Source organism: Eptatretus burgeri, chromosome 10 (assembly GCF_056783735.1).
Source record: "Eptatretus burgeri isolate ZD-2024b chromosome 10, Ebu_testis_v1, whole genome shotgun sequence".
Taxonomy (NCBI): Eukaryota; Metazoa; Chordata; class Myxini; order Myxiniformes; family Myxinidae; genus Eptatretus; species Eptatretus burgeri.
In genome coordinates, this window is record NC_140970.1 from 3,603,914 (window position 1) to 3,630,100 (window position 26,187).

Sequence of the window (26,187 nt, forward strand, 5' to 3'; positions counted from 1 at the left end):
GCAAAAGGGTCATAGCCGACGACACGGATTCCAAATTGCCAGGGTATTGTGTTGTTGTTGCTGTTGTTCTTGTTGTTTACTATTCTCTCATGTGCATGCGTTGAGTATGAAGCTCACTACGTTCGCTATTAAATTCGGTGCGGTGTATAAACACGATCGGGTTTGATTTCTATGTTGCGAATATTAAACGCTGTGCGGTGTATAAACACGATCGGGTTTGATTTCTATGTTGTGAATATTAAACGCTGTGCGGTGTATAAACACGATCGGGTTTGATTTCTATCTTGCGAATATTAATAAATGCTGTGCGGTGTATAAACACGATTGGGTTCGATTTCTATGTTGTGAATATTGTATCCACACTATTAAAAGTGTGTGTGTGTGTGTGTGTGTGTGTGTGTGTGTGTGTGTGTGTGTGTGTGTGTGTGTGTGTGTGTGTGTGTGTGTGTGTGTGTGTGTGTGTGTCAGTGTATGTGTGGCAGCCTCTACAATTTTACAATTAACTGTGACATATACTCCTTCAGACCCGCCGTCATCCACGGGATTCCTGTGCGGAGCATGGGTATCCCTGCTCGTACTAGTATAAAAGCCCGTCAAAATGACGGGTTGGAATGATTTTATTCGAATTTAGAGATTGGAAGATTTGATGTTTTGTCGCAAGAATAAGTGTTATTTTAAAACACTACATGTACAAATGTTATCCTATTTTCTTTATCTTCTGGAACCTTTCATTTCAAGGGTACAGCTTCATGAGCATGTCAAAGCCTGAAGCCTCGGCCTAGATCCAGGCATGCTTACATCTCCATTATTTATTATACATCGCACGTATGTAAATGAACACTCCTTTTACTCTGCGTGCATTACACATCAGGTGCAGCGAATTTCACCACCCTACACCTTGCATTTCTTGTTGTTTTCTTAGAGCTTATGTACACCGCCATTGAGGCCTGGTAGCAAGTTACCGTCTACGTTTCCTTAAGAAGAGACGTAATTATTCTTCAATGGAAAATGTTTTTTCGAGTTTTTTTTAATCCTGAAGAAATAGACCATAGTGAACATACAGTTGTGTTAAAAGATTCACCTTAAAAACCCTTCTTAAATTGTCCTTTTGAAAGGTGACAGACATCACACAAAGAAATACACAAACACAAATTGTGTTTTATATGATATATATATATATATATATATATATATATATATATATATATATATATATATATATATATATGTATGTAATGATATGCTTTGCGACAATGTTAGAGTCCAAAATGAAGGCCCGCTGGGCCAGTTACTTTGAGCGGCTGCACCAGGCTGATTCACCAGCTGTTGAGTTGGATGTCAGGGGTGCTACTATCCCTATTACTGAACCTCCAATCAACTGTGATCCACCTTCGTTTGTAGAAACACCTGATGCGGTGAACCGGTTGAAATGGGGTAAAGCTCCTTGGATTTGTGGCATCCATGCTGAACTTCTCGAGGCTGATGGAAATGCTGTACTCATGTCGTTGCATGCAGTTCTGTGCTCTGCCTGGAACACAGGCATCATCCCAACTGACTGGAAGAGGGGACTTTCCCTCTCTGGAAAGGGAAGGGTGATCAACAGGACTGCAACAACTATGGAGGGGTGACACTGCTCTCAGTACCGGGCATGGTCTTTGCTTGGATAATTTTTGATGGGGTTCACCACCATCTGCTTGAGCACCAGCACCCAGAGCAGTCAGGATTTACACCAAAGAAGTCAGCGATTGATCGTATCCTTGCCCTTCAGGTTCTCACTGAATGCAGATGAGTGTTTTGGCAGGGGCTGCTTGCAGCCTATGTTGATCTCTGCAAATCATTCGATTCAGTGAATCGGGAAGCCTTCTGGAGGGTTCTTGGTTTTCGTGGGGTGCCACCAAAACTGATCAATCTGATGTCTGAACGATACTCTGGTACGGAGAGTGCTGTGAGATGTGGTGATACCATCTCCGACTTATTTCCAGTTGTTACTGGAGTTCATTAGGGGTGTTTACTGACGTCCACATTTTTAGCACTTGTATGGACTGGCTTCTGGGGAGGATGTCAGAGAGATCAAGCTGGAGTGCATCATTTGGGAATGTCAAGATCTCTGACCTTGATTTCGCAGATGATGCAGTCATCTTTGCGGAGACTCTGGATATCCTTTTGGGGGCCCTCAAGGTGCTGATTAAGGAGTTGGAGATGCTGGGATTACAGGTTTCCTGCATCAAAACTGATATCTAGGCTTTCAATGACATCCTGGATGTTGCTCTCTTGTCTGTATCTGTTTGTGGTGAGGATGTTGAGGCCACGGAGAGATTCACTAACCTTAGCAGTGATATTCATGTCTCTGCTGGCTGTGAGTCAGAGGTTAACAGACATCTGGGTTGGGCCTGGGGAGTCATGGATTCACTGGATCATGGAGTGTGGGGCTGTCGGTACCTGTGCAGGAGAACGAAAGTCCGAGTCCTTAGGTCCTTGGTGCTTCCAGTCTTGCTCTACAGATGTGACTTGGACTCTGACCAGGGATCTGCGATGGAGACTTAATTCCTTTGGTACCAGATCTCTTCAGAGAATCCTTGGCTATCGCTGGTTAGACTTTGTGTCCAACGAGCAGTTGCTGAGAGAGACTCAAATGAGATTTGTTACCTGCATTGTCCATGAGCGTCAGCTGCAGCTGTGTGGACATGTGGCTTGTTTTCCTGATGCTGATCCTGCTCACCAGATTCTCTCAGCCAGAGACCCTCGTGAGTGGAGGAAGCCAATGGGTCAACCACGTTCCTCGTGATTGCAGCACGTCGATCAGCATCTCAAGGAGATGGGGATGGGCCAGGCATGTGCCTGGGAGATGGCTAGACGGGGCCCCTGGAGTATAGGCGGAAAGTGGACGCAGTGACACGCTGCTCCAGCACCCACTCCCATACCTGACCTGACCTGACGCTTGCCGAAGGAGAGGGTAATGCTTTTGGGTCCATTTGTTTGTCTGTCTGTCTGTCTGTCTGTCCGCACAGAACTTTTGTGCTCTTCTCCACAACTGTTTGTTGGATTGAGACAAAATTTTCACCATTGTTGTGACTACTCATGTGGAATGTTTTAATCATAATTATGACATCATAATAACATAGGTCACATGGTGTGGCAGCCATGTTGGAAAAACAGAAAAATTTTGGACCTCTGTATCTCTGAAACCACACCAAGGAAAAAATTGAACTTGGCACATAGCAAGTACTCATGGGGAATTAGTGGGATTTCTATGACATCATAGGTGCCTTTGTTATGATGTCATAATTGCATATTTAGAACGCTACATCTGATCAGTATGAAAATTTTTGAGGGTCTTCCTGGGATAAAATGATCCACAAAAAAAATTTGATGACGTCTTCAGTCATGTGATTGGGCAGACATTTTTTTTAAACTTTCAAAAATATTCTTCTCTGAAATGGCTGAACAGATCGAAGCAAAACCTTACAGATATGACCGCCTATCCATGAGGAATAAAAGGTTCTCACATATGATGTAATCAGTGACATGGTTTGGCAGCCATATTGGATTTACCCTAAAACATACAAATATCTTTTCCAGAACAGCTGGACAGATCGATGGGAAACTTCACAAAAATGTTCGCCGAGGCATGTGTGTACAAGGTTGTGAAGAATAATTGATAAGTCAAATGGTTTGGCAGGCATATTGGATTGAAGAAAAATATTAAATAACGTTTTCTTTGGAACCGTTTAATCAATAGACGTGAAACTTCACAACTGTGATCTGGTAATGATGAATAATACATGTTTTCAATATCAACTTGATCTGATATGTGGTCTGGCAGCCAGAATAATTTATTTTTTTTTGATGTGGGGTTTTTATTTATTTATTTGTTTTAATACGGCTAACTTGGCTGTGCCTGTATGCGTTTGAGGATAGTAGGAGTAGCAGCTGAAATGTGAATCCTATCCAGGTTCTTCCTGATGACTTCACCTTTTCCTTTTGCTTGTTTGGGTTCCTTCTGATTACTCTAATGCAGGACTGCACCTATTTGATCTTCCATTTGATTGAACTTATTTTAATCCCATTCTAAATTGAAATGAATAATAATGAAAAACGTCATGGGTCAGGGACAGGTGTCCAATCAAAGCAGGATGTCTTGGTACCCGGTCATCACTGCCAGCAGTTATAAAATGGCAGTTCTAATTATGTCTCTTATTAATTACGTAACACACCAGTACACAAATGCCACACAAAACTACACAAACACCACACAATACACCACACAAAACAAGTCCTGACAAGGGTCTGCAATCTCTGATTGCTCTTTTTCTTGTTTTGTAATTACAATGCCATGCCGTGGAAGGACATATTAAGCTGCTCGATACACCTTACCATGGTGTGCGTTTAAAACGAGGGAATTCTTCCAGGTTCTTTATAGTTAATTAGCCTAATCAACTCAAGAGATCATGATGATCATTTTAGTGTATCACACTCCACATTTCGAAAGCTCCAGTAGAACTCCAGAAAAAACAGCACACACACACACACACACACACACACACACACACACACACACACACACACACACACACACACACACACACACACACCACACACCTCGTCCATTTATAATAGATGTCATGGAATGATTTACGTTTCCATTATTGGACAAATTAGGGCAGTTTGATTATAACATCTCTTCCAAATGAGGATAAGTTACAAGATTGATGCTGCAGAACCTTTACAAAGCTTCAATGTATTGTTTGTGCCAACTTGTGTGAGTGCGTATGATCAACAAGGAAATATTTATAATTCTGATTATGCACAGGCTACCGTACTTGTGTAGTGAAAATTAAAAAGTAAGAATTTCTTGAACGATCATTCGTTGAGCTTTTGGAACACCCCTCATAGTATTAATTACGTACAAGGCTAAACCAAGTGCCGGTATACAACGGCTGAATACTTTCGAAATAATTAATGGGATCTTGAAAGTCCACAACTGAAATAAATCCAGAACCCAATCTGAAGGACTGAATACTCCACTCTGTGACGCAGCTCCCCCTTGTCGTACTCTACCAGAATGGCGATTTTGAATGAACTCAGACCCTGACAAATCATATCAAGACAGATTGTGACTGATTGTGTCATGCATTGATCTTTGACACCCGACACTCGTCTACCTCCACCTCCCCCCAGCTGAACGAGATTCTGAGAGAGATGCAAAATATCTACAGCACATCCACTGTACACCTGAATGGAAGTGAAATGACATTGGATTCTGGTATGGTCATCACCCAGTAGAAGCACGAAGCAAAGTACCAATCAACATCAATCGGATCCATTACTCTCAACTCAACATGCAGCCCCACACATTTCCTATGGGTCCACCATACAAATCCTTGTAGCAAGAAAATTACAGATATTGAGCCAATGACTTCAAACTTACGTTTGCTCTTCCTATGAGTCTGTGCATCTTGTATAAATAGTCACAACACTTTCAGAACGTTTTCCCCTCCTTGTCCATCTCCCACTTGCCTTGTGTCACTCCATCCAGGCTTGAAGCAGATAATGGCAAACAGCACAGACTACTTCGAGCGGCTCCTGGCGTGGGAATATTGGCGCGAGAAAGTCGGCTGGTCCACCCGATCGCTCTATAAGGAATATGTTGAACTGGAAAACAAGGCAGCGGAGATGAACGGTGAGGGTCGTCATAACAGCAGCTAACGTTTGCTTCGAGCAAGAGTAGACATCAAATCTGGGAAGAATAGGAAAGCTCCTCATTGGGGACTCGTCTTCCTTAGCTTACATCCTTAATCATGGTAAGGGGAGTGCTGTTAAGCTATTTGAATGATATGCTCAGTTGCTCTATAGACAGACCAGATGGAGAGTTCTGGAGTTTCTTAATCTCGGTCAACATTACATTTCACCATGACCAACAACCCGATTATATTGTGGTGGTGGTGTTTGTTGCCACCTTGACGTGCCACATCTTGTGCAGGTTACAGCGATTATGGTGACTACTGGCGTGCGAATTATGAAGTGAAACAAGACAACGGCTCGAAATACGGGTACTCACGAGATCAGCTCAAGAAAGACGTGGAAGATTTGTACGGCCAGGTAAGAGGTAGAATCACTTGGCAGCTACGGTTAAACAATTGTCACATATTTACCTTTACAATAGGTGTTGTTGGTGTACAGTTTGTACACATGGTGTGTAATAAGAATTATCGGCTGCATTCGTGGGAAAGAGCATGAAGAGCAGTCAGTTTGGACTTAGGAAGTCCACTGTTCACTGTCAAAGGTCTTTTAAGATTTATGAGGAACCATGGGATTGCAAAGGAAAGACCTTGCACACGTTTGATGGTCGTCCTCCAATCTAGCAGGACAGGAGGAAGAAAATAAATCACTGGGAATCCTATCCCTGAGTAAAGGCACACTGGAGGTTTTCAAAATTCCAAACTTTGTGTAGGTCCATATATCTACACCATGTTGTTTTTCTGGCAAAAACTGCAAGGAGACCAGCAATAATGAACGTAAAGAATTTTATTGAACATATCTCACTCCTGCCCACCAGGTGGAATCATTATACCTGGAGCTGCATGCTTACGTGCGGAGGAAACTGCACGAGCGTTATGGTGACTCTTACATGAGTCTCGGGGGGGCCATTCCTGCTCACCTTCTGGGTAAGTACTCCATGTTTGCATTAAAGACCTGCTTACACTTTGTCCCCATTATATGGAAAAGTTTCACCTTCCTTTGTAAGTCTTTCAGACTATAGATAAAAAAAAGATAGATTATTTTCACCTTCATGCTTTTTGTGCTGCCCAACTAAAGAAATCCATAAATTCAAAGGATTAAGTTCACAGCTCCTTAACAAGAAGGGAATGCAGTCGCACTAAATGCAATTTTATTGATCAATAGGTTCATCTTCTGTTGCACTTGCTCTTTCTTTATGTGATTGATTGAAAATTCATTCTTTGACAAAAAGAAAATTTCAGAACAGGGCACCAGGAAAGGTCTTATGAAAGGACTTTTTGGCATTCATTTCAAGTCTCATGGTCTCGTCTGTAGACTATTATATGGCTCTTGTGACATCTATACTGATTAATTCTCCATTGTACATTTTGTGATTGTGATTGTGATGTGCCATACTCTCTTACAGAGTGTTAGTGCTGCCGAAGCAGTTTCTTGGCAAGGGTGACACTGGGTGGTTTGCCGGTGCCTTCACAGCAGTATTTAGGGCAGGAATTCGTAATTTGTTCAGGGTTCCGGCGATCACTCGCCTTCTCTTCACGAAGGACACTGTGGGACTTTAACGTCCACCAACTAATGTCGGTAGGCGGGACGCCCAGTTTAACGTCCATCTGAGGGACGGCACACACATTGACGAATCACCCTGCCTGTGAAACTCTGGGATGACCGTTTATAGCTGGGTCAGGATTAAATCCCAGGTTAGATAGCTTAGAGGCGAGTGTGCATACCTGAAGGCCATCCTGCCAGCCCTACACCATGTAGCTCGGTTTGTTTCATTACCTCCACCACCGAAGATGGACGAGGTTGTTTGCACCCCTGTTTGTCTGTCTGTTGGTGTGTTTATCTGTGATTAGGATATCTCATAATGTTATTGACAGATTCGAACAAAACTTAGTGGACAGGTTGGGTGTGTGACAAGGACGAACCGATTCGATTTTGGGGAAGATCCAGATCTGGATCCGGCCTATCGGTGGGATACAAAACGTAAACTGTTCAGCTTGGCGCTCTACCGAGTGCTGTTCTTGTTTTTAATGCACTACATGTCAGGTGGACCTGTTTTTGATGAGGCCTTCATTATGGTTCATGGTACAGTACTTGTTATTCTCATCTGATTTAGGAACACCTCAATTCCCAGATAATTAATTGTTATAAGAAGGGGACTAAAATGGTAGGGTTTGCTGATATTCTACTATTGCAGCAATGCCTGCAATGTTTACTCATGTTTGCCTCCTCGTGCTGATCTGTGTAAATGGGTTGACAAATGATTTTCCTACAGGAGACATGTGGGGAAGATTTTGGACAAACTTGTACCCACTTGTCGTTCCGTACCCCAAAAAGGAAGGTATCGATGCCACCAAAGAGATGATTGCAAAGGTGATGTCTGTCTGTCAGTATCTTTGTCTATATCACATTAAAGGTTTATATAAAAAAAATTAAAAAGCCGACGTTTTGGTGACAATCCACTCGCCTTGGTCACGACAGATGTTAAAGTGAAGAAGAAGCATGAGAATCACCACGTGACCTCTGCTGGTGGTAGGGTGAGTTGCTCTCTAGACCAATCCGGGCGTCACGTGGATCTGGTGTCCTTAAGCTTGAACTCAACCGACTTCACATATAGAGACCATTTTTTTTCAAACAACAACATGGTTGTGCTCGGGGTTCCCGATCTCACAAATTGTTGCCAATTTATACGTGAAAAAGTTTGAAAGCGTTGTGCTGGAGAATTGAAGTGGCTCCAAACCTAAGTTGCGGTTGAGAAATGTAAGAATATACATTTGTGGTGATAAAGAAGTGTGAACAGCAAGAATTCTTTAATTACCTGTGCAGTGTGGACGTGAACATCCAGTTCACACGGGCGCCATACAATGATCATTTAGCCTTTTTTGATTGCAAGGTTCACATGAATGGTGACGGCCGCTTGGATTCGAAGGTGTACACGAAACTCACACATACCAATCACTATATGCAGTTTGATTCACACAACCCACTGATCCACAAATTATCTGTCATTCGCACTCTTTTCCATCATGCAGATAATATTCCGACAACACAGGAGGGGAAACTATATGAGGAGGAGAATATCAGAAATACTCTCATTAAGTGTGGTTACCCTGGATGGTAACCATCAGGAAGTAGCAAAAACAACATCATATCTCGTGAACAACAACAGGACACCGCAAGAAAACATGACACGAATAACCATTCCGTATGTGGCTGGGCTATCTGAGAAAGTAAGGAGATCCTTCTCCAAGTTTGCCATTGTTAGTTGTTACATCATACAAACCCTGCAAAATTCTGCACAGCCAGTTAATTCATGTTAAGGATAAGATGCAGGATAGGAAAGATGACTTGGTGTATGGCATCAGATGTGGAGGCCCATCATGCATCGAGACTACATCAGAGAAACTTAGCAAACCCTTAAGGCCCGTATGAACCAACATCATTGTCCACATTATGAAGAGGCTTTGAACTCTGCTGTATATGCACTTGAACCTGCATGGGTACAGCTTTGATACCAGTCAAGTGGTCATCTTAGACAGAGAAACAAATGGCTTCCTCGAGGTGTAAAGAAATCCATTTGGGAAAGAGTTGAATCACCATCTCTCAACAAAAAGGGCGGTTTGCATTTTCACCTGTCACATACATGGGACAAAGCTATAACATCTATTCCACGCCATCTGCAACCATCACGTGATGCCTGGATTGGTCTACAGACCAACTCACGCTCCCACCAGCATTGGTCACGTGGCAATTCTCAAGCTTCTTTTTCACTTTAACATCTGCCGTGACCAAGGCGAGTATGCTATTGTTGAAACGTCAGCTTTACCAAGTAGTAAGTCCAGCTTTTTTCAATTATAAACTTTTTCTGTTTTAATTTGATTGGATAATTAATAATAACCTGCATCGATTTGTCTACATCAATTTTGTTGACTAACCGTGTTGCTCACATTTCATTCCTACTTGTGAAGTCACCCCATGAATATTGTTACGGATACAGGGTTCAAGTTCAATCAAGAGGGAAGCACTCAGGTTCTCCCAAACACCCGGTCCTGAAGCTGCAGGGTACAGATAACTCCGCGTGCCGGCGGGTTGCAAAGCAACTACGAATGCCAATTGGTACTGTCAATCCTGGCAGGGTTACACTACTTCATGTGTTAACTTTTCCAGTGGATTGACCCCACCAAGCGAGTTTTGTGCCCTCAATGCGTACTTGCATTAATTTACCATATCAGGAGCAGCTGAGCGGAGCTGCCAAGTACGCACCGGCTAATAAGAGCAAATTAGTGGGGCAGAACTTCCTGTGAAACTGTGTGTATACTACGCTGGACCAACAGAGGAAAAGACAATGAGCTGGGTACGTTTATAATATACGGTAAGCAATTTATAATTAAGGTGACGAAAGGGCATGTGGCAAAATAATAAAAGGTTTTATTACAAGCAATATGTTGCAAACCACGTATTGCAAAAAGCAATACGTGGTTTGAACGGGGTTTTGGTGGCATATGCTAACGAGGCTTTGTTGCTATATGGTCTGTGGCATGCATGCATGCGTGAAGACAGGATCTTGTGTGCAGCGAAGTAATTTATCATAGATGAAGGGATAGTAAATGGAATTAAAGACCCAACTAAAAGTCCTCACAACGCATCTTGTCCCATTTCCCCATTAGACATGAGGGAAGGGCAAACTAGAAGAATATTAATGAAATAACTGCCTGGGAACCATGATGTGTTGTATGCATTTGCCTTGAGGAGCGAGGTGCACTTGAGCGAGGTGCACTCGGATATCACAGTATCACTAGGATATTCACCGAACCACAATAATATTAAACACACAGAGAGACCATTTGGACATCAAGGCTGTGTTGTATCCACATTACATGAATTGTATACATATTTAATTAACTCTACTTAATCCATAATATGAAATTTATCATATCACTTCCTTCAACACTAGCGTTATACATCACATGAGAAGGAGATTACATTGAACATCTACATCCACATCCCATAATGATATCTAAAGGTAGGGTGCACTGTGCAGAGATAGATCCAGGATGTGGGAGGGGGAGGGGTGGATTGAGAAATATTTACCTCCACCACCGAAGGTGGAAGGAGGTTATGTTTTCATTTCTGTTTGTTTGTCTGTTTGTGTACAGGATATCTCAAATAGTTGTGGACGGATACGGATGACATTTGGTGGACAGGTTGGGTGTGTAACGTGGATGAGCTGATTAGATTTTGTTGACGATCTGAATCCGGATCCAGGCGGATATATGCACTCTACGGAGTGCCCTTCTAGTTTTAAAATAAGAAAAGGAATATCAGGGAGGATGAGAGAGAGGTAGAGAGAAATACAAAATGAGACACAGGTGGAGGCCATTCAGCCCATCATGTCTGCGCAACATCAACACCACACTAATTTATCAACACAAGATCCAAAGAAGAAAATGTAAAATTTATTTTTAAAATGTAATAGTGTTTTTGTGAGTTTTTGTATGTATTATTTTTTCATTTTTTGTTTTTGTCTTTTTTTCCTCCTTAGGGGAGGGGGCATGGTCATGGTAAAAAAAACACACAACACCCCTTGATGAGACCCCCACCAATAGCATTCCGTACACATGCACACAACACCCATTAATGCTCAAACTACCTAAAAGTCCTGCCAACATCCCTATACCCCTCTATCTCCATAACTTACAGGTACCTATCTAATTCTAATTTAAACTTATCTACTGTTTCTGCTGCCACTACCTTTCCAGGGAGACCATTCCATACATTAACTACTCTCTGAGTGAAAGTCCCCTGCCTTACTACCATCTTAATTATCCTCTTCTTTACTCTCAAGCTATGGTCCTGGTCCTATCACTGTCTACTCTGTTGAATAATTCACCTGCACTTATTTAATCTCTACCTTTCATTACCTTAAACATCTCTATCATATCTCCTCGTAACTGCCTCCTTTCTCGTGAATAAAGCCCTGTCTCCTTCAGCCGCTCCTCATAGCTGAGTCTAGCTAGGCTAGCATCTATGTCCTTCCGGAACTGTGGTGACCAAAACTGCACACAATATTCTAGATGAAGCCCTCACTAAATTCCTGTACAATGTAAACACCACCTCTTTTGATTTATAATTGATCCCCCTCCGAATACAACCTAAAACCCTATTTGCTTTACATATAGCTGCCTGGCATTGTGCTGCCTGTTTACCTCCCGTATCTATTGCCACCCCCAGATCCTTCTCCTGTGTGACACGCTCCATTGATGTAAATAATGAAAGAAAGAAGGTTAGGGGAGTGTGGGAAGAGTTTGGAGGTGGGTTTTGGCAGATATAGCAGGAAGAGAAGGGAAAGGCATCTATGGAGCATATAAGGATTGTTGGCTTAAAATAATTCGGCCATCTTTGTTTACGTAATAATTTAATTATATAGCCCCAAAATGGGGAGAGTGCCCATAATTCCTGGATCCCCTTCCCCTTCCACACCCTACCTTTCCTCTCCCATTCTGGATCTACCTGTGCCATGCTACTGTTAGGATGTTCTTAGAGAGTGATCCGTGATCAAACATACCTTTCTGAGGAGAGGTTCTTAAACCAGCTGTCCTGTCTGCAATGTTCGGTATAATATAAGATGGATGTTAAATGTTGGTTAAGTAATTGTTGTGTCAACATTAAATGTGTTTTGTAAAATGTTCCCTTGATTTTAATACACATCTCTCATTCTCTTCCTTTGATCTACTTCTTTCCTTTGTTTTGCAGAATTGGAGAGTGGAGGACATGTTCAGAAAAGCTGATGAGTTCTACCAGTCACTGGGTTTGAAACCTATGGGCAATCCCTTCTGGAATTATTCTATACTGCAGCACCCCAAGGACAACCAAGATTTTGTCTGCCATCCTTCTGCTTGGGACATGGGGGATGGCAAAGATTTCCGGTGAAACATCCAATCATACTGCTTGTTTATCATTCAGACAGCCTCACCACAATGCTGTTCCTTGTGTTCGAGAGAAATTTGTCCTATTTAAAGTTAATTCACACAAAATGAAAGCTTTGTGGAAGAATATGATTCATTTTCAACAATAATACTTTTGTACAACCATTTATGCAGGCTTGATGGGCCTCATGGCCAACTCCTGTGTTGAAGTTCCTTCGTGTTCCTTTTATTTTAACTTCGACTAGTGTTAAGTCGATGGTACACCATCACAAATCCCCACACTTCCCACCGGAAGCAAAGTTAAAAGATGGCAAAAAGATTCACGAGGAATGACCCAATCTCAAATTTTGAGTAAAACTTTTTTTTTCGTTTTGATTCATGCAACTCTAAGTTACCACCCTGTGGGGCATGAACCCGGGGGTCAAATCAAAAAAATTGTTCCATATTTCATGAGTCCCAAATATTGATTGCATCTATAAAGTTTCATTTTAAAATCTTTTAAAATGTGCTCATCATTTCATTTTTCAGTCTTTGCCTTTTGAACCCATCATGGGGGGGTGGGGCAGGAGCAAAATGACTCTGCTCTTGTACCTTCTTCCCATGTGGTGATCATAACTACCAAGTTTGGTGAATTTCTGTACAACTGTTTCTGAGAAGATGGTGTTTCGGACAGACAGACTGAGCCAATTAAAATATTCCCGTGCCCCCATTTTTTTCAAAAAGCGGGGGGATAATCACTCGGGATCTACATGACAAAATGCCTAAAATACCTGAAAAAGTGTTGCTGCTCTTAAAGAATGTTTGTTGGGAATGGAATAGAACACAAGATTCAGTTTCTCTTCTGTAATTGTCAAGATCACCGCAGGTTAATTTCCCCCAACTCTCAAATTCTCCTACAATGTCAGCGCATGATGTGAGCTGCTGAACTTAAAAAAACAAAAACAATAAAAGACAAAAATCCAAGGAAACTGCTTCAGCAAGTCACCTGGAATTGAAGCCATCCATTTATTCATGTCCGCATTTTGATCCTTTACCCCAGGTGTATTGAAGCCAATCTCATTCTCACTGTTTTTTATTTTTTCCACCATTCCTCACAGAATCCAAATGTGTGCTAAGGTCAACATGGAAGATTTTCTTACGGCCCACAATGAGATGGGACACTTGCAATATGACATGGAGTACGCATCACAGCCATTCCTCTTTCATGATGGGGCAAACAAAGGATTCCACGAGGCTGTCGGAGAGACAGTGTCACTCTCTGCTGCCACTTTCGATAACTTGGATCATCTTCAACTTCTTCCACAAGGCTTTGTTAACGATAATGGTTAGTTTGTTCTTTTTCTTTCTCATTATATTGGTCTACACCTCTCTTACTGGTGTTGGTTTCCACTTTTTACATTCTGATTCAGGACAGACAAAAAAAGGAAGGGAATGAGAGATGCGCATCAAGATACAGAGAACATGTTACATATTGCACTTGATGTATATTTATGTATATTTGTTGTGATTGGCTGAAACATTCAACTACAATGCTTATCTCCAGAAATTAATTAACCTACATTGAACATCTGCATTACTTTATACCTAACTGCAGATGTGGCAGTCTACTTAATGTCCTCTGTTTGTAACTGCAACCACAATCAAAAAAATTACTGACCATGCTGGAAACTAAATTCCAAGGATGCAGAACTGTGGCTATTTATCCACGAACTGATGACGGGTGGTAACGTCGGTCCATACTCCGACGTGATCTAACGTGATGCCGTTTATAAACCAGCATTATTAATGATTTAACCCTCCATGATTATCAATCAACCCCAAATGTCAGCACAGCAAAATGGCAGTAACAAGGGGAGCACAACATCTCTGAAGAGATAAATCACAAGAAACAGCAATCCTATGGGCAACAGCATGCCGGGCCAAGGCCCCAAACAATCGTAGACCAATTGTGAGTGTGTCGCACCCCGGCAGATGACTGCCACACCATATATGGTCACTTTCTTTAAGGCAATACACCATTCCCCTGCTTGTCCCTATACCTTTCATTTAAAATATGGGCAAACCCTGCATGCCCCAGAAGACTGCGATGAGGATGGGTAAATCACTCCCCACCCCACCATCATTATATAAATTCACCATCTAGATCCTTTTCTCTTACCCAATTTCTTTCCCAGTTCATGGAGAACAAATTAAGACAGGATGCCTTATCCTACCTATAATCTAAGTTCTTCTTCTTCTTCTCCTTCTTCTTCTTCTTCTTCTTCTTCTTCTTCTTCTTCTTCTTCTTCTTCTTCTTCTTCTTCTTCTTCTTCTTCTTCTTCTTCTTCTTCTTCTTCTTCTTCTTCTTCTTCTTCTTCTTCTTCTTCTTCTTCTTCTTCTTCTTCTTCTTCTTCTTCTTCTTCTTCTTCTTCTTCTTCTTCTTCTTCTTCTTCTTCTTCTTCTTCTTCTTCTTCTTCTTCTTCTTCTTCTTCTTCTTCTTCTTCTTCTTCTTCTTCTTCTTCTTCTTCTTCTTCTTCTTCTTCTTCTTCTTCTTCTTCTTCTTCTTCTTCTTCTTCTTCTTCTTCTTCTTCTTCTTCTTCTTCTTCTTCTTCTTCTTCTTCTTCTTCTTCTTCTTCTTCTTCTTCTTCTTCTTCTTCTTCTTCTTCTTCTTCTTCTTCTTCTTCTTCTTCTTCTTCTTCTTCTTCTTCTTCTTCTTCTTCTTCTTCTTCTTCTTCTTCTTCTTCTTCTTCTTCTTCTTCTTCTTCTTCTTCTTCTTCTTCTTCTTCTTCTTCTTCTTCTTCTTCTTCTTCTTCTTCTTCTTCTTCTTCTTCTTCTTCTTCTTCTTCTTCTTCTTCTTCTTCTTCTTCTTCTTCTTCTTCTTCTTCTTCTTCTTCTTCTTCTTCTTCTTCTTCTTCTTCTTCTTCTTCTTCTTCTTCTTCTTCTTCTTCTTCTTCTTCTTCTTCTTCTTCTTCTTCTTCTTCTTCTTCTTCTTCTTCTTCTTCTTCTTCTTCTTCTTCTTCTTCTTCTTCTTCTTCTTCTTCTTCTTCTTCTTCTTCTTCTTCTTCTTCTTCTTCTTCTTCTTCTTCTTCTTCTTCTTCTTCTTCTTCTTCTTCTTCTTCTTCTTCTTCTTCTTCTTCTTCTTCTTCTTCTTCTTCTTCTTCTTCTTCTTCTTCTTCTTCTTCTTCTTCTTCTTCTTCTTCTTCTTCTTCTTCTTCTTCTTCTTCTTCTTCTTCTTCTTCTTCTTCTTCTTCTTCTTCTTCTTCTTCTTCTTCTTCTTCTTCTTCTTCTTCTTCTTCTTCTTCTTCTTCTTCTTCTTCTTCTTCTTCTTCTTCTTCTTCTTCTTCTTCTTCTTCTTCTTCTTCTTCTTCTTCTTCTTCTTCTTCTTCTTCTTCTTCTTCTTCTTCTTCTTCTTCTTCTTCTTCTTCTTCTTCTTCTTCTTCTTCTTCTTCTTCTCCTCCTCCTCCTCCTCCTCCTCCTCCTCCTCCTCCTCCTCCTCCTCCTCCTCCTCCTCCTCCTCCTCCTCCGGTAGCTATCATTTCTTGGAAGTGCAACTGTGTCGCTGATTCAGTGCCCCTCTACCAGTACACACTGGTACTAATTTCGCCGACCTCAGAAGGATGACAGGCTGAGTCAACCCCCTGGTGTATTAATTCAGCGGCCAACGGGGCTTGAACTCAGGATCCGAGGATCCCACTAGGATCCCAAGCCGCCACCCTAACCACTAAGCCAACACCACGCTAACACTGTATCACTGTGGTGGTACAAAGAACACCTTACTCGAATCACCCATACTTAACACTGGTTCAAAAAGTCCTAAGAATCCACGTTAACACAAATTATGGTTAAGGCCTTATCTTGCTGTGGCCCACTACCCCACAGCCATATACCATGATTCTGATGATGGAGCCTCTGTTTTCATGATAGCAGCATCAGCATGCACTATTTGGACTTTTATTTTATGTTTCTTTGATAATAATGGCATTCATAAGCATATCCAAAAAAAGAGAAAGCCAGTTTAATATCCTCTGCAAAAGGCTATTTCATTCTGCACACAACAGTGGTTATTTGTTGATGCAATCCTATTTTGCAAGGGAAACAAAGCATTAACAGGCACAACATTTGCAAGTCCAACAACTGCAGGGGTTTTAAAGGTACTGTTTAGATTCTACCTGTTTCTGGAGACCGTGAAGAGACTGGGCCCAAAGAGGGCTCTGCAGATGTGATTCCACCTGTTCCCGGGGTCTGCAAAGAGGTCCCGGTGTCCCGGACGGGATCCACGGATGGGGATACATTTTTGCTAACACTCATTTCTTGCCGAATGTGTTTTCATCGTGCTCTAACCATCATTTTATTTGTAATACTAACTCCATAATCCCTAATGCTTATCATTATTTTGACCCTATTAATTGATAACTAACTCAAACTTTCCCTGTGCGGCATATTCAGAAACAGGTATAAATTTCCTGCTGAGACAGGCCCTGAGTACAGTGGCAACATTACCCTTCTCACTGGCACTGGAACAGTGGCGCTGGGCTGTGTTTTCAGGAGAAATCTCATCGGAGAGCTGGATGTACAACTGGTGGAGGAAGAAGTGAGACCTTTTTTTTTTTTTCTTACTAGCAAAAGATTTCTTACTTTGTTTTTGAGAAGTGAGACCGACTTACCCTCTCTTCCCCCCCTGCGTCATAGACCATCTCTTCTCCCCTGTGTCCTGGCCCCTCTATTCTCCCACTGCAACCTGGCCCCAGTTTTTGAAGCATATATAAACAATCAAACAAACAAGAATTGGGCGTTAAAGATTTGCTCATCCCTTTTTGGGGGCGGTGTATAAAGGCCACAGACTGCTGCCGTGATCACTCCCGAAAATAATACAAACTAGAAGGGCACTTTGTAGATCGCATACCTCCACCCCGTTATGCCTGATCCACGAGAACATATCAGGCCCAATACATTTTTGAAATATCATGCTATACAGTACTATATCGTTTTTGGTCTTATCTCTCAATGGTGAAGAATCACTTTGAATATTAAATAATTCTCATATCCATATGCGGATTCGGATCTTCACCAAAATTGAATCGATTAATCCTTGCCACACACCCAACCAGTCCCCCAAATTAAATCTGAATCCGTCCACAACCTTTTGAGATATCCTGCACACAAACAAACAAATGAACAGACAGAAAGGGATGAAAACATAACCTCCTTCACCTTCGGTGGCGGAGGTAATAACGCAGGGTACATACATGAAGCAACAAGAACGACCGCACCGTGGTCACAACATGCGACAAAATCGGGTAACGGGCCGATTGGGAAACACACATTTAAAGCACTCTTAAAAGATGAATAGCACAATTGGGAAACATATTTAATGCACTATTAAAAGTGAACTCAATGCCTCTCATCCATGTGTCCGGTTAAAAAAAAAGATCTCCAGAGCTTGAGCAACGGTGGCGGTTCTTCTTCAGGGTCTCTGCCGACTTTCTCAAAGATAAGTTTCCCGGTCATTTTTGTCATGCTTTTTACTGTCATTTTGTGATCTCTGCATTTACTGTGTGTTTACTGTTCGGTCTTGGGTTAAAACTTGTGCTAATTGTGGAGTTTTCATCGTATTTTCATATCGGGTTTCCTTGAGGCCTACCCTTCTTTTCGTTTGTGTGCACAATCGTGTTTATTGTATTTTCTCTCTCATTACCATCAGTTTTTATCTTTTCCTATCCCTCTCAACTACACCCCCTGTTTCATGTCTTAAAATATCAAAAACACAAAACAACAAAAAACCTTACCCCACATGACTTCCTGTACCGACTCTTCTTCCTCCTTCTTCTGCGGATCTACCATCGACTACTTATCCCCACCCACATTCACCATACACCTTCACAATTTTTTCTTCAACATTTCCTTTACCTTATATTTCCTAATGTTTTTAAAGAAAATTTTTTTATTTATTCTTTTAACCTCTCATGTTACACCCTCCTCTTCTTTTTCCTGTAACTTTTGTCAAACCACCAGCTTCTTTCTGCGTTTGCCAATCCAAATTCACCAAAACCTACACGATTTTTCTTCAACCTTTCCTTTACGTAATTTTCTGTAATCTTTATCAAGAAATTTTAAAAAAACCAGTGTCTTAAAAATGTTACAACTTCCTTTTTCACACGGGTGGTTCTCAGTATTGTATTGTTGCGGATTCGCGCCCGCCGGCGTGCGGACGGCCACGTAACTCGAATCGCGGCACGTCGCCCACGTCGGACAATCCAGTCGTGACCCTCTCGGACTAACGCCGGGAACTAGTCACGGGTGGACCTTTCGGTCTCACCGCGATCGAGCCAATCGGCCCCCGCGTGGGATAGGGTTGCTCGCCAAATTCGACCTACCTAAGTACCCACACGGAGGGTAGACCGGGCGATCGCACCTCGCCGCAGGTCGACTTCGGACACGGGCCACTTTAAGCGACCCGTTCCGTACTATCGGGATAACCGAGCGGTGTTATTCGTCGGCCTCGACGGTTCGATTAATTATCGGGCGTTTCAGCCCACGACCAACCCTTTACGTGAAGCAAGATGGAGATTCAATAAAAGAAAAGACGAAGCGAAGCGGGAAAACAGTTCAACATAAAGCACATTTATTCGCGATGAACGGAAAGCACACATATACAATTCCACCAAAAGCACATGTAAAAGGAAAAGAAACACAATGCAATTTTACACAAAAAGCAAATGTAAAAGCGAAGACACAATGCAGAGCTATCCGACTACCGGGCACACGGCAACACTTATACAATTTTACTTCACAGACGGCGCCGACAACACATACCCAAAACCAAGAAAAAGAACACTCTCAAGGATGAGGCGGGCCTGGGGCCGAGACCGGGTCGGGCCTACCCGTCTGATGATGAGGCGCGAAGTGGCGATGGTGCCCCAACTCCGCGGGCCTCGCGGACAGTGTCTGGTAGGGGGTGGGAAAAGGGGCCCCCTTTGTCGCACTATCTCAGCGCGGGGGGAAACAGGAGGGGGTTGCTGATGCTCGGGGGAAGGAGGATTTTTATTCTGTCTCGGGTCCCGCGACGAGCGTCTCCACCTCGACCAGGTCGCGCCGTCGGCCTCCCGCCTTCAGCTCCCGGCACCGACGCGAGCACCCCCTCGTCCGTCTTCGCCGCCGCCACCTCTCCACAGCTCCGCCGACAACTCGTTCCAACGCACAGCTCGTTCAAACGCGCAACTTCCTTCCAGCTCCACCGACGACTCTCTTGAACTCCGAACTCTCTCGTTCCAACGCACACACTCCTTTTTCTTGACGAACGCAGCCGCTTATATAAGCCCCGTGGCTTCGCCTTTGACCCCCCTGCCTTCGACCTTTCACCTCTCTAACTGGCTCCTCATTGGACCGAGGAAAAGTGGGCGTGAACGCTTTTTGATCCATGAATTTGCATATCGCATCCTCACTCCAACGCCCTGGAGGCGGGGCCAAATCGCCCACGCTCTCCGATAGGACGGAACAAAAGTGGGCGTGAGTCGTTTTTGATCCGTTTTCCTGCGGGAAGTCTGTGATGTTTTTGTACACGCTGTTCGGTGCGCGCCCTGCACGAGTCCAGTACCGGTACCCACAAGTGGCGCAAGAACGGTGGCGATGCGACGGTTGCGAGGTGTGACGGTAAAGGTCGTGACTGTTGTGGTGAAGCGGCGTTGTGGTTGGTGGTTGTTGTGTGATGACTGTTGAGACGTGGTTGGTGGTGGTAGAAATGGTGGCTGGTCCAAAATAAAGATAGGAAAAGAAAAACTGCTATCCTGAAGAGTCGCAGCCCGAGTGAACGACATGTATTCCCTCTAGACAACGGGTTTGGGCCTAACTACACATATACTTACGGAGATATCTCACCTAAGGGACCTGAATGGTGGTGTGCGAATTTCGTCAACCACAACAGTATCATTATTCACTACTCTTATTCTTGTTGTTGTTCTTCTTCTTCTTCATAAGTCTTTTAAATTCGACCTTTCCTTCATCCCGTGTCTAAAAGGTCCCACTGTTACAATGTTTCTTTTCTCCATTCTCTGAATTCACCTTTATTGCATCCCTCACATAATGTCTTTAATTGCATCTCTGACTTTAAAAAATTTTAAATCTCAGTTTGCAATGCATGTTCGTGTTCCATCAGTCGTCCCTTTTTTTCCAACTTCAGTGCCAATTCACCCCAGCTCCTTAAATCTACCTCATCCGAACCCCTCACCAGTTATCCCCTCTCCTTATCCCTCCCATATTGCCACTCATCCGACCTCCGCTCTAAGCACGTCTTCACTGTCTTCTGCTTCAGTATCAGCTCCTCCTCTGTTGTTCCAAAGTGTGTGATGTCCTTACATCTGTGAGCTCTATTCTAACCAAACAGATATCTCACTCTCTCAATCAGTGCACTCATCACCACAAACATGCTCCTTCCTTCCTCTCAGCACATCTCCTCCTCTTCCCAACCCCTCAAATCTTGTACCTCTCTCTGCCCACTCCCTTCTTCACCATACCTCCACAAAGACTCATCCTTACCCTCTCCTCACCTCTCCCATCACCCTCCTGCAACTTGGCCGTGCCTGCTCTCATCATCTCTCCCCTCCCTCTCAAAGCAACCTTCACACACTCCCTCCACCAAGCTTCCCTATCCCCTTTCTCAAAAACTCCCATCTCACCCTTCTCCCTCCAATATTCCCTCTCACTCCCCCTACACAAAGTTCCCCCCTCACATCGACAAAGATGCCTCCCTCCCCCAGCCTCTCTCTTCCAGATCATCACTCCACCTCCTCCAATCTTCAACTGCCCTCTGCCCCCTCTCTTATTACTCTCCACTGTACCTCAACCCATCACCATCGAGTCTTTTCTCCTCCTCATTCGGCTCTCTCACTGAGCTCTTCTGCAATCCCCCACACTCTTTCAATAACTCTCCTTACCTCCCCCCCTCCTCCCTCGTCCTACCTTCCCCCTCCCCTACCTCTTCCTGAACAGTGTGGACCTTAGACATCCGGGGCCTTCGCTCAAACCTGACAGATCTTTCCGTACTGGTTGCGACTGTCAAACCAGACATAATCTGCTTCACAGAAACTTTCCTCCTTCAAGACGTCTCTGACATCCTAGTTTTTCTCCCTGGAGACTCCCTCCTCCGGTATGATAGACCTGAGCCTCGTCCTGGTGGAAGAGCTGCTCTCTTCATCAAAGACTCTATTCCTCACTCACCATGCACCACCCTCTCTCCCCCACACCCCCAGGAATACCTCCAGCTACGACTTCCACTCCACTCCCACCTCATGTTTATATGTGTGTTGTACCATCCACCAAACAGTGACGACTCCATTTACATCTCGCTCTCCAAAAACATGGACTGGCTTTGATCCTCTCATCCAAACTCTCTCTTCCTCATATGTGGTGACTTCAATTGTCATCATGCCAGTTGGCTGGGTGTGGGTACCTCTCTCACCTGCCATGGCACTTCAGTAAAAGACTTCTGCGACTCATTGGGACTGATTCAATCGGTCAACTTCCCGACTCGGGTCTCAATCAATGGTACGCCATCTCTTCTGGATCTGATTTTGACAAATATCCCTGAAAATACCGGTTGTTATTCTTCCGCTCCAATCAGTTCATCTGACCAAATTCTTGCCAAAGTCGACATCTCTGGCTGTTTTTAGAGAACCACCTCAGCGCCGTCGAGTCTGGAATTTCACTCAGGCTAGTCAGCAGGGAGTTCAAGCAGCCATCAAACTTCTAGATTTGTCTCCCATCTCTACTTCCTCCAACATCAACTCGTCCTGGGAATTCTTTCAAAGAAACTTGCTCTCTCTCATACACAGATTTATCCCCTCTCGTCTTCAGTTGTCCTACCCTTCCTCCTGCCCATGGAACACTGAAGCTTGTGGCGAGGCAGTTGTCCTGAAAAAACTTGCCTTTGCCTCGTGGAAGGCAAATCCAACTGAAGGCAATCTCAGTTCCTTCCACAAAGCTCGGAACAAGTGTGTGTCTACCCTGAGGAGAGCCAGAAAACAGCATCCTTATATTCTCAAATCTGAACTCTCAAACCTGTCTCCCTCCTCCAAATCCTGGTGGCATCTAGTTAAGTCTGTTTCTGGTGTATGTTCCCCCTCCATCCCTCCCTTACGTCAAATGGCCGCACAGCTGACACTGCACGTGAAAAGACTGAATGCCTAAACTCTGTGTTTGCTTCTAAATCATGTGTCCCAAACCCATCACTTTCTGCACCCACCTTACCCAGTCATATCCAGCTGTTCTTGGACTCCGTGTCCTTTTCTCCCGACAAGGTGGAGAGCTTACTATCAAACCTCGACTCAGATTCTGCAACCGGTTCAGACGACATCAGCCCATTTTTCTTAAAAACCTGCTCCTCTGCTCTTGCTCACCCTCTCTCTGTTCTATTCACCCTCTCATTTGCTCAAGGTCATCTGCCATCTGCTTGGAAATCGGCAAACATTACCGCTCTGCTTAAAAAAGGTGCAAAAACAGATCCCTGCAACGACAGACCAATCAGCCTTCTCCCAATCATCAGCAAGGTTATGGAATCCATCATCGCTTCAGACATTAAATCCTTCCTCTTCTCCAATGGCTTGATTTCCGATCATCAATTTGGATTCAGACCAGGTCACTCTACCCTGGATATGCTGCTTCTGCTCTCCCAGCAATGGATGGAGGTACTCAATGCCAGACATGAAATCAGAGCCATATTCCTCGACATCCCGCGTGCTTTTGACACGCTCTGGCACCCTGACCTGCTTACCAAACTCTCTTACTATGGTATCCAAGGACATCTCCACTCATGGCTCACAGACTTCCTCTCCTGTCACAGCCAATGTGTGGCCCTTAATGGAGTTCTCTTATCCCCCCTTCCTGTCCAGGCTGGAGTTCCTCAAGGCAGTGTTCTGGGCCCTGTTCCTTTTCTGGTTTTCATAAATGATCTCTCTCATTCTCTGGAAAATCCTCTTTATCTCTTTGCTGATGACTCCACTCTCTGCCGTACCATCCGTCATCCCTCAGATTGGCAAGCAGTAGCTTCTTCACTCTCTGCAGATCTGGATAAAATCACAAGCTCGTCCAACATGTGGAACATGTCCTCCAACTCTGACAAATCTCACACTTCACTATGTCTCTCTGAAAGGACTGTCTGGAAACTCCCTCCCCCTCCCATCTCCTTTATAAAACAATCCTCTTTGAAGTCCTTTCATTCAAGCTTCTGGGTCTCACTCTCTGCCATGATCTTTCTTGGGAAAGACATTTCCAAGCTGGCCTCCAAAGCCAGTCCCCAACTGGGCATCCTCCATCATGTAAAGTTCTTCCTTGGCACACCTGAGCCGCTGTCCACATAAAACGCTTTTGTCAACAGCCTGATGGAGTACTGCTCTGCCCTCTGGGCTGGTGTTCCTGCCTCTCACCTTTACCGGCTTCACGCTGTGGAAACCAAGGTATTTAGAATCATTGGTATCTCCCGCGATGAGGCTGAGTCATTGGACCTCTCACTGCAGGCAGGTCGGTGGTCTTTCTGTCTTCTACTGTCTCCTCTCCGGCCTGGCCTCTCTGCTCTGTCTGAGATTTGTCCCCCCCCCCCACCCCATATTTCCACAGGGCGCTCAAGGTCTGCCAGCAACCCCCTTCTGGTTAAACTACCAAAATCAAGAATCACTGCTCACCTTCACTCTTTCATTCCTCTTTTTCCCCTCCCACACTCTCTTCAATCCCACTCTTCCCTCCAGATCTTCAAAACAGCTGTTCACCACCATCTCTTATCTTCCCCCATCCAAAACTACGATCTTTTCTACCACCGCTAATCCGCCCCAAACCCACCTCCTTCAAATTCCCTGCTTTCCTTCCTGAAAATCCCTGTGATGTCCATCTTGTTTCCCCTGTATACCCTGCCCCATCCCTCTCCCTTCCACAGATCTCCTCATGTGCCTGTTCCACACTATTTTTTCCTTCCCACTCCCACCCCTCTTGTCTCCTGCTCCTCTTGTTGGACGTTTCTGTGCGTTAGCTCTCTTACGAGCCTCGGCAATGTATACAAAAATAAATAAATAAATAAATAATCTGGCAAAGGGCTAATGTTTGAAATATCAGCCGTGTCTCGTTTCCCACAGCAGTGAACATATTCATCACGTTTTAGTTGATATAATCCAGTGTTTTTTATTGTCCACCAATGCAAGCTGACAATGGCCTTCACATAGACCAGTGTTCCATCCTATCCACTCAAAAAACCACTAATCAGCTTGCATATCAGTGCTTTCCTCTTAATTTATACATGTTCCTCCCTGACCGCTGATGGAAGCACATACAAAAGTTGAAGATCCTCGACCTGATCTCAGCTGCCAGTCACCATGTAGACCCTGAGGTCCAGCCGAGATGCCATTGAGTCGTGTATCTTTCTCAGAGGGCTACGATCTAATAATAAATAAATAAAAATTAACATCCCACAAATGTAAAAAATAATTAAGGGAATTTTTCTCTTCTCATTTTGGAGCTTCCAGTTTCTTTTCAAACTCCTCATAACTTCAAGCATTTTAAATTCACCACACTTTTAGATTTGTTGTTGCTTTGTGATGGTTGATGAATGTCTTCTTCCATTATGCTTCACAAATCCTTCCACACTGCTCAGTTCCACATTTTCAACTAGAATGGCACTCGGTAGAGCGTATACCTCTGCCAGGCTGAACAGTTTACATTTTGTATCCCACTGATAGGCCGGATCTCCATCTGGACGTGAACCAAAATCGAATCGGCTTGTTCTTGTCACCTACCCAACTCATCCACCTGGTTTTGTCATTCGACCACAACGTTTTGAAATATCATGCGATATATCGTTTTTGGCCCCATCTCTCAATGGTGAAGAATCACTGAGAAAATTATAAAAATCTCGGATCCAGATCCGGATTCGGAGCTTCACCAAAATCGAATCAATTCCTCCTTGTCACACTCCCAACCTGTCCACCAAATTTAGTCTAAGTCCACACCTTTTTGAGATGTCCTGCTCACAGACAACCAGACAGAGATAAAAACATCACCCCTATCCGCCTTCGCCGACAGAGGTAATAAGTACTTCAGTAAGACATGCAATGCTGTCATGACTTCCCCAGAATGCGCTTGTTGAGGAATCTAATGCTTGCATATCCCTGAGATCTTACCTGAAGATGCTGAAGGTCAGAGTTTACCTTTCTAATTGTCTTGTTTTTTCCATTTCTTATCCAATACTTTCTGTTGTTTCCTGAAAGTGGCTTGCGTTCACTGACTAATCTGTTCTGAATTCAAATCCTTAAAATCAAAGCTGTGATCTCATTCCATTTGCCTCCTTTTCTTCTTTCTGTAGAGCCTCCTTATTAACCCACCCTTATCTCCAGGTGTTTAGTCACTTTCTCAGAAACATATCCAGACGATGTGCACGTGGGGGCGTGGTTAGGAGTGGAGGGCGTGGTTACCAGTGATTGGGGGCGTGGTTACAGGGATTAGTGACCATGGTAACACCAGCGGATTTGAGGGCAAAATGACACAAACTTGCACGAATAACAATGCACGA

General features: G+C 43.6%; 1 protein-coding gene across 2 annotated transcripts in view; it reads left to right on the top strand.

The window, feature by feature from the left end:
- The window catches only part of ACE2 (angiotensin converting enzyme 2), a 141,424-nt gene that overhangs the window by 40,273 nt on the left and 74,964 nt on the right, over positions 1 to 26,187 (top strand). For both annotated transcript variants that reach the window (XM_085896870.1, XM_085896869.1), the window contains 8 exons: positions 5,179 to 5,263; positions 5,537 to 5,680; positions 5,981 to 6,099; positions 6,557 to 6,665; positions 8,012 to 8,109; positions 12,490 to 12,662; positions 13,760 to 13,986; positions 17,088 to 17,232. In XM_085896870.1, the coding sequence (XP_085752996.1) occupies positions 5,179 to 5,263; positions 5,537 to 5,680; positions 5,981 to 6,099; positions 6,557 to 6,665; positions 8,012 to 8,109; positions 12,490 to 12,662; positions 13,760 to 13,986; positions 17,088 to 17,232 (1,100 nt within the window). The remainder of the gene's footprint in view (positions 1 to 5,178; positions 5,264 to 5,536; positions 5,681 to 5,980; positions 6,100 to 6,556; positions 6,666 to 8,011; positions 8,110 to 12,489; positions 12,663 to 13,759; positions 13,987 to 17,087; positions 17,233 to 26,187) is intronic.